Source organism: Eimeria tenella, genomic scaffold (genome assembly GCF_000499545.2).
Source record: "Eimeria tenella Houghton genomic scaffold, Eth_scaff2, whole genome shotgun sequence".
Classification (NCBI taxonomy): Eukaryota; Apicomplexa; class Conoidasida; order Eucoccidiorida; family Eimeriidae; genus Eimeria; species Eimeria tenella.
Window position 1 is genome coordinate 789,862 of NW_013541843.1, and position 8,211 is coordinate 798,072.

The 8,211-nt window shown below is 64.4% G+C and overlaps 2 protein-coding genes across 2 annotated transcripts in view; both read right to left on the minus strand.

Moving 5' to 3' along the window:
• Positions 1-47: 47 nt before the first annotated feature.
• On the minus strand, positions 48-5,445 carry ETH_00029495 (uncharacterized protein; the record flags this gene model as incomplete). Its single annotated transcript, XM_013374327.1, has 2 exons — positions 48-4,754; positions 4,858-5,445. The coding sequence occupies 2 exons, from the start codon at positions 5,443-5,445 to the stop codon at positions 48-50; spliced, it is 5,295 nt and encodes a 1,764-aa protein (XP_013229781.1).
• An 891-nt stretch (positions 5,446-6,336) lies between these two features.
• The window catches only part of ETH_00029500 (uncharacterized protein), a gene marked incomplete at both ends in the record, with an annotated part of 4,186 nt that continues 2,311 nt past the window's right edge, over positions 6,337-8,211 (minus strand). The window contains one exon of the mRNA XM_013374328.1: positions 6,337-8,210. Coding sequence (XP_013229782.1) covers positions 6,337-8,210 — 1,874 coding nt within the window. The remainder of the gene's footprint in view (position 8,211) is intronic.

Genomic DNA, 8,211 nt, shown 5'->3' on the forward strand with positions numbered 1-8,211 from the left:
CTAAGGGGTGCTGCAGGGCCTGGGGGGCCCCTGTGGGCCCCAAGGGGCTAGGGGGCCCCCCGTGGGGCAGTGTTGCGGGGAGTGGGCTGGGACCCCTCTAAGTTGCTACTGGCGTTCTGACCTGCTGCTGCTGCTGCTGCCGTCGGTTTCTGGCTTCGGTCTACCTTGTTTGGTATCGAAGATGCCTTGGCTGCTACGCTTCTACCGCCATTGCTGCTGCTGCTGCTGCTGCTGCTGCTGGGCAAAGAATGCATTCGACGGGCAGCAGTGGCGCCTTGTGTCTTTCCAGCAGCAGCAACGCCAGCTCTGCTCCTGGCCGCGGCACTGGAGCTTCTGTTTCTGCTGTTGTTGCTGGTAACGGCGCTGCTGCTGCTGCTGCTGCTTCTGCTGCTGGCAAGTAAGTTTCTGGTGTTCGTGGCAGCAGCAGGCTTGTGGCGCGCAGAAGCCACAGAGGCGCCTGGGGGCCTCCTGGGCTGTGGGGTCTGACTCAGCTGGTGAGCTGCTGCTGCTTTGCCGATGCTGCTGCTGCTGCGGCTGTTGCTGCTGCTCTTGCTATTGGGGCGCAGCAGGTCCGAGCTGCTGCTGCTGCTCTGGATAGAAGAGCCGGAAGACTGCAGGCGACAGAGGCGGGCCTTTGAGGCGGGGCCAGCACTGCTGCTGCTGCTGCTGCTGCTGGCGCTGCGGCTGCTGCTCTGCTTCCGTTTACGCTCCAGCATGCCAATGGCCCTGAGGCTGCTGCGGCTGCCAGCAGCAGAGCCCTGGCTGCTGGCTGGGAGGCTGCTGCAGCTGCTGCTGATGCTGCCAGCTTTTAGAAGATTGCTGCTAGAGCCTGCTCTTCGGGGGTGCTGCAGCGGCAGCTGCTGCCGCTGTCTCTGAGAAGAAGCACAAGAGGCCCCTCTCGCGCTGCTGCCTCGACCCGCGGACCTGATGCTGCTGCTGCTGCTGCTGCTGTTTTTCGACGATGCTGCAGCTTTACCTAGCGCTGCGGACTCCTGCGTTGCTGCAGCTCCTGCTGCTGCTGCACTTCTGCCTGCTCCAGCTGGCCTCTGCCTGCCGGCGCCTGCTGCAGCCTTACGCGGCGCAGCCGCAGTACCTTGTCCAGCATCAGCATCAGCAGCAGCAGCAGCAGTTGGGGGGGTTGGAGACTGTTGCCTTCGCGTGGGGGCCCACGGGCGACGATATGGGGCCTCTCGCCTCGCTGCTGCAGCACGGCCTTTGCCGATGGCCCTGATGGGGCCCCTGAGAACGGAGCTGCTGCTGGCACCGCCGTTGCTGCTGAGCTGGCTGCTGCTGCTGCTGCTGCTGCTGCTGCTGCTGCTGCTGCTGGCCGCTGCTGCCTTGGGGAGTCGAGAAACAGAGGGGGGTTGACCCCTGCGGCGCTGCGCCTTGGCCTTTGGCTGGGGGCTGCTGCTAGCTGCTGTGTAGGCCAGCTTGTTGGCTGCAGACGCAGCCAAAAGGTTAGCCTGCTGCTGCTGCTGCTGCTGCTGCTGCTGCTGTTGTAGCTGCTGCGGCTGCGGCTGCTGCTGCTGCTGCTGCTGCTGCTCGCCGCTATCATCGCTCTCTGTGTCTGAGGGCTCAGCGAGACTCATGCGACCCAAAATAGGGGTCAGCTCCGAAGATCTCGGGCGGAAAATCTTGCTGGTGCTGGTGCTGCTGCTGCTGCTGCTGCTTGTACTGCCATCTGCAGCAGTAGCAGCAGAACCAACAGCAGCAAACCCAGCGCCAGCACTGGCCAGCGGAGAGGCCCTCGCAAAAGCAGATGAGGGCCTTCGCCTTCTTGCTAGAGCAGCACAAGATGACAGAAAAGCAAACGGCGACTCCGTAGCCTGCTGCTGCTGCTGCTGCTGCTGTGATGCATCTGCAGCACTGGGCATATGCTGCACGCTGCGCTGCGGTATAGCCCGCATGTTGGGGAAAGGGGTTGGTATTTTGGGGGCAGCTGAAGTGGCTGCAGGTGATGCTTGCTGCTGCTTTCTTTGCTGCTGCTGCTGCTGCTGCTGCAGCGCAGCAAAAGGGCTGACCCTTTGCCTGCACTCTTCCTCGAGTGCCCGCTGCTGCTGGCGCTCGAAGTTTCTGAGCTGGCGCATTCGTTTGTCTTGCTGCGAGGGGCTGGGTGACCTTGCGGGGCTGCTGCTGTTGCTGCTGCTGCTGCTGCAGCAGTTAAAGTTCTGAATACTCAGACGGCCCAGCAGCGGCGACAAGCCACTCTCCTCTACACGGGGAGTTCGGATGCCTTGTTCTTCCCCAGAGTCGCTGGGTTCTTCTAGCTGCCCCAGTGCTACTGCTGCTGTTGCTGCTGCTGCTGGCCTTGCTGCCACTGCTGCTGCTGCTGCTGCTGCTGCAGCGGCCGGCCCGGCCGTTGCGCCTGCTACTGTTGCTGCTACTGCTGTTTCTGTGGGCGCCCCAGCGACAGGCGCTTTTGCATCCTGTGCTGCAGCTGCTGCGCCAGCAGCGGGAGCTTCGGCAGAGGCAGCTGCAGCGGAGGCTGGTGCTGCAGCTGCAGCAGGCGGGCCGGCTGCTTCTTGAGGCAGCGATACATGCTGCTCCTGCTGCTGCAACAAATTTGCTGCAGTCGCTGCTGGAGCTGCTTGAAGTGCCTCCGGTGAACCAACGCCAAAAGCAGGCCCTGCAGCAGCAGGCTCCCTTGCAGATGCAGCCAGATGCTGCTGCTGCTGCTGCCGCTGTTGCTGCTGCTGTTGTTGCTGTTGCTGCTGCTGCTGGAAAGCTGCGGAGAAAGATTCTCCTGCGGGATATCCACGCAGCTGCACAGTGGCTTCGCGCAGGTCAGCCAGCCCGAAGTCAATGGCAGTGCGGCGCCGTCTTTGCTGCTGCTGCTGCTGCTGCTGCTGTTGCTGCTGCTCAGGCGCTAACAGCAAGCTGGGAGTTGCTAGCACGGCCAAGCTGCTGCTGCTGCTGCCCTGACGGCCAAGGGTGCTGCTGCTGCGTCTGAAGAGAGGCGGGTAAATAGTTGAGGGCCGCCGGAAGGCGCAGTGGCCCCTGCTGCTGCTGCCGTTGCTGCTGCTGCCGATATTCCCGGTGCTGCTGCTGCTGAGGCGCAGCTGCTGCTGGTGCTGCCTCTGTTCCCGCAGCAGAGCCTCTGATGGGGTCCTCCACAGCGAGAGAACTGTCTCCTGCTGCAGCCCCGCGCCGCTGAGATCGTCTTGCTGCTGCTGCAGCAGCTGCTGCTGCTGCTGCGCCTCACTGTCAGCAGCAGGCAGGATTGACTGTCTGATGGTGACGGAGGTGCGGCTTCCATGCGAGACGCGGAAGCCTGTCCGTGCAGCAGCAGCAGCAGCAGCAGCTGCTGCTGCTGCTGCTGAGGCGGGCGCAGAACCCTGCTGCACAGGACGCGAGGCCATCATCTCGTACACCACACAACGGCTGCAGTCGGACAGTACCTCTAGCAGGCTGCGCTGCTGTTGCTCCTGCTGCTGTTGCTGCTGCTGCTGTTGCTGCTGCTGTTGTTGCTGCTGCTGCTTTTGCTGCTGCTGCTGCTGCTGCTGCAGCCTCTCGCGCTGTCGCTGTTTCTCGCACGCGTCTACAAAGGCAGCTGCAGCAGCGGCGTCTGACTGGGCGCTTTTCTCTCCGCTCAGGAGCTCCTCTACTCCTTTTGGCGGCAGCAGCAGCAGCATTTTGTGCTGCTGCTGCTGCCCGTGCTGCAGCAGCTGGCTACCTAGATGCTGGCAGTGCCGCCGAAAATACACCTGAATGCGATGCTGGAGATCCGGCATGAATGGAATGCCTGCCAGCGCGTCGCAGCACTTGCTGCACTTGCTGCACTTGCTGCTGCTGCTGCTGCTGCAAGGAAGCAGCAGCACTGTGGCTTCGCAGTACTCCACCCACTGCCCCTTCACCTCTGCAGTACCTATGCGCCCCGCCAGCACAACAGGCCGCCGCTGCGTCGCCAGCAGCGCAGCAGCAGCAGGAGAAATTCTCTCGTACCCTGCAGCAGCAGCAGCCCATGGTGCAGTCGCTGTTGCTGCTGCTGCTGCTGCTTGCGGGTCGCCCGCTGCTGCAGCCGCCGATGCTGCTGCTGCTCCATCTCTGCTACTCTCTCGCTCCCGCCAAGCAGCCCACTCGCAACAGCCTGTTTCGAGCAGGTTCGGCCTTTTCTGCTGCTGCTGCTGCTGCTGCTGCTGCTGCACTTCGCTGTTGAACGACTGCTGCCAGCCAAACAGAGCCGCATCGAGCAGCCACGGCCTGAGAGCCTCAGGCCTTGGGGGCCCCCCTTGGGCGCTGCGGGCCTTCTGCTGTACAGGGGGGCCCCCCAGGGGCCGCTCTGCTGCTGCAGGGTCCTGCAGCAGCTGCAGCAGCTGCAGCGCCTGCTGCATGCGGCTGAGGGCCTCTTGCGCGAATCTGCGGCCCTCAGAATTGACAGCCCGAAGACGGGGAAGGTCTCTGGGGTCGAAGGCCAGCATCCACACGTAGGAATCCAGGGCCCCGATGCGCTGCTGCTGCTGCTGCTGCTGCTGCTGCTGCTTCTGGGGGCGCGGAGAGCAGCTGCAGCGGCCGAACGCGGGGGAACGCAGCCGGCTGCCGCTGGGCTCTGAGTGACGCAGCGCTGCAGCAGAAGCCATGAAGAGGGGGGCAACTGCGCCTGCTGCAGCAGCAGGAAGAGCTGAATGCTGCTGCTGCTGCTGCTGCTGCTGTTGCTGCCGAAGTTTCTTAGGGGACATGCGCCGTACGTGCAGTCTTTCAAGGCCTGGCGTGAGGCCCGTGGAAAGAGGCACATGACTCTGGCGATCCTGCAGGAGCTGCACAGCAGCAGCAGCAGCAGCAGCAGCAGGTGGGTGCAAAGGCAGCACTTTCATGCAGCGCTAGCAGCAGCAGCAGCAAGCGCCTCTAAACAGCCCTCACCTCTTCGCTGCCTCCGACGCCCAGTCGGGATCGCCCAAGCAGGGCGTCCCTGCGGGCGTCAGCAGCAGCAGCAGCAGCAGGAGCAGCAGCAGCTGCTGCTGCTACTGCAGCAGGCAAGCTCGCGGCATCGGGGGAACGCAGCCGACTGCCCCGCCTTGCAGAAGTCGCAGCAGCAGGCGAAGCTTCCAGTCTACTCCTGCTGCAGACAGCAGCTGTATACCTCCTGTACAGCTGCTGCTGCTGCTGCTGCCGCTGCTGCATTTGCTGCTGCTGCTTGCAGCGCGCAGTGCACACAGGGCAGCACGGCGGCCAGTCGCGGGCACTCGCCCGCTGCAGCAGCTGCCTGCGGACCCAACTTGGCAGCCACTTGGGGCTGAAGAGGTTTGGGTCCAGGGGGCCCCCCTGGGGGCCCTCGGGGGGCCCCCTAGAGGGTTCAGCTGCCAGGGGAGCCGGGGGGACCCCAGGGACCCCCTTGGGGGCCCCCCGGGGCCCCCCTGCTGCGGGGAGCTGCGGGCGGGGGCCCCTCGAGGCCGGCTGGCTTGGCTGCTGCAGCCAATCGGGGCCTAGAGAGGCTAAGGGGGGCATCATTGGGGCTGTGCAGTGTTGCTGCATGCAGCAGGTCTGGGGTGTATGTACACCGGGGCGCAGCAGCAGCAGCTGGGGCCCTGCTGCTGCTGCCAAATGACGCAGAGACTACGCCACCGGCGGATCGGAGAAGCATGAACTGCAGCAGCAGCACGGGCAGCAGTTCCCTCTGCAGCAGCAGGGGCGCTGCTGCTGCTGCGCCGCCGACAGCTGCTGCTGCTGCAGCAGACAAAGGGGCCCTTTCCGGCTGCTTGTAGAGGGGCCCCTGAAGGCTGCCTGCAGCGCGGGGGGCCCCCCCTGTAATGGCAGCCCCCAGGGGCAAATAATAAGTCTTTTGGGGGGGGCCTGGCGGGTTTAATTAATATAAAATGCCTTTTAATCAAATAAATAATTCAGAGAGGATCTAGGCTGCAGACAAGAAAGCGCCTGGGGCGCCGTCAAGCGGCGCGCACTGGCTGCGGTGAGCTGCTGGGCAGCGCCTGGGGCTCTTCGCGCCTACAAACTCTCTCTGGATGCTTCTAAACTATTTTAAAATTAAAATTAAATGTATTTGAAGTCCACTGAGCTCGAGAGCTGCGGAAAAAACCCCAGACTCCGCTGCCAAGCGGTTGTCTTGGCTCCAGCGCTGCCGGTATGGGCCACTACGCCATGTGGCCCCCCCAGTCTCTTTGTTGCTTCTAATTAGCTGCAGCTTAATTGGCCCAGCAGCAGCTCAGCTGGGGTCCCCCTGGGGGCCCCTGGGGGCCCCCGAGGGCCCCAGGGGCCCCCGAGGGGGCCCCCATTGTTGTCGAGGGGGGCCTCTGGCTAGCTGTGGCTGTGGCCCTGCAGGTGTATGTACACCTGAAATGCAGAGTGTCGGATTAAAGCTGAGACTTCTCTACAGGCAATAAGGTGCTACGCGTCGCCAGTAACTTCCCGCTGCTGCTGCTGCTGCTGCTGCTGCTGCAGCTCCCTTAGCTTCCTTTCGCTGAAGTTGACGGCGTGGGCCGCTTTGCGCTGCAGCAAACCCACGAAGGTGCAGGCGCGGCAGAGGCGGTTGGTGGTCAGGGCCCCACACCCTTCACAAGCAACGAGGCCCCCACTTTGCTGCTGCTGCTGCTGCTGTTGCTGCTGCTGCAGCGCGTTGCCAGCCGCGCCGCCGCCCCTGCCGCCGCCGCTGCCGCCGCTGCTGCTGCTGCTGCTGCTGCTGGGGGGCAGCGTGAGCCAGGCTGAGGCAGCTCGGACAATGTCTTGGACTCTTTGCTGCTGCTGCACTGACTGCAGCGCAGCAAGAAGTTCCCTGGGCTTTCCCCGCGTGGCTCCTGCGCTGTACGTACACTCCGTCGCGAAGTGCTCCAGCCGCCGGAAGTGTGCATACAGCACAATTTCCTTTTGGAAGCAGCGCAGCAGCGGCTTCACCCGACGAATGCTGCTCCCGCTGCTGCTGCTGCTGCTGCTGCTGCCGCCGCTGCTGCTGCTGTCGCTTCTGCTGCTGTCGCTGCTGCTGCTGACGCTGCTGCTGCTGCTGCTGCTGCTACCGCTGCTGCCACCGCCGCAGCCGCTGCCACCGCTGCTGCTGCCGCCGCCGCCGCTGCTGCTGCTGCTGCTGCTGCTGCTGCTGCTGCCTGGGTTAACGGAGGCCGGGAGGCGGTGGTGGTCCCCCCTGAGGAGATTCAGCAAAACAGTTTCTGCTGCGTCGTCTAAGTTGTGGCCCGTGGCGATGCTGCCAGCAGCAAAAGAAAGGGCCCCCCGCTCGAAGGCCTGCCGCCTGAAGACCCCACAAAACGTGCAGTGACTCGTCAGGGGCCCCCTCCCGCTGCTGCTGCTGCTGCTGCTGCTGCTGCTGCTGGTGCTGGCGGCGGTGCTGGGGGTGCTGGTAGGGCTGGTGGTGGTGCAGGAGCAGGCGCTGCGGCAGCTGCCCTGCCGCTGCTGCTGCTGCTCTTTCTGCTGCTGCTGCTCTTGCTGCTGCTGCTGCTGCTGCTGCTCTTTCTGCTGCTGCTGCTCTTGCTGCTGCTGCTGCTGCTGCTGCTGCTGCTGGGTGTTGAGGGCGGCGTGGATGGAGTCCATGGTCCAGCCCTTGTAGAGGTCTTTGTAAGAAAGGACTTTGAGGGGAAGTTTGTAGCGGCTGGCAAAGGCCTTTACAGTGAGAAGGGCTTTATCTCTGTAGCCCTGAATGCCTTCGTCGACGGCCAGCAGCAGCAGCTGCCACTGCTGCTGCTGCTGCTGCTGCAGCTGCTGCAGCACGTGCAGCAGCACCGCGCTGTCCTTGCCCCCAGACACGCACACGCACACCCGACTCCCCTCTGGCAGCAAATTCTCTTCAACTATAAACCTCCAAACTTCTTCTTCAAACTCTTTGCAAAAACATTCTTTGCAGCGGGGCCCCCCCCCTCCCACCCGGGCCATGCACACCCGCGGACTCCCGCAACGCAGGCACTTCCGGGGGCCCCTCTCCCCTGGGGGCCCCCTTGGGGGCCCCCCTGGGGGGCCCCGGGGGGGCCCCCCGCGGGGCCCCTCGGGGGCCCCTCCAGGAGCGGCTTCAGGAGACCCACTAGAAGCCCCATTAGGGGCCCCACTTGGGGCCCCATTGGGGGCCCCGCTTGGGGCCCCATTAGGGGGTTCATTGGGGGGCCCCCAAGCGGCAGGGCCCCCAGTGAGGGCCCCCCGAGGTCCACTGCTAGTGCTGGAAGCAGCAGGGGACCCGCTGCATGCCCCTGCAGGGGCCCCTGGGGGGGCCCCTGCACCAGCTGCGCCGCATGGGGCCCCGGGGGAGCTCATCTGGGGGCCCCC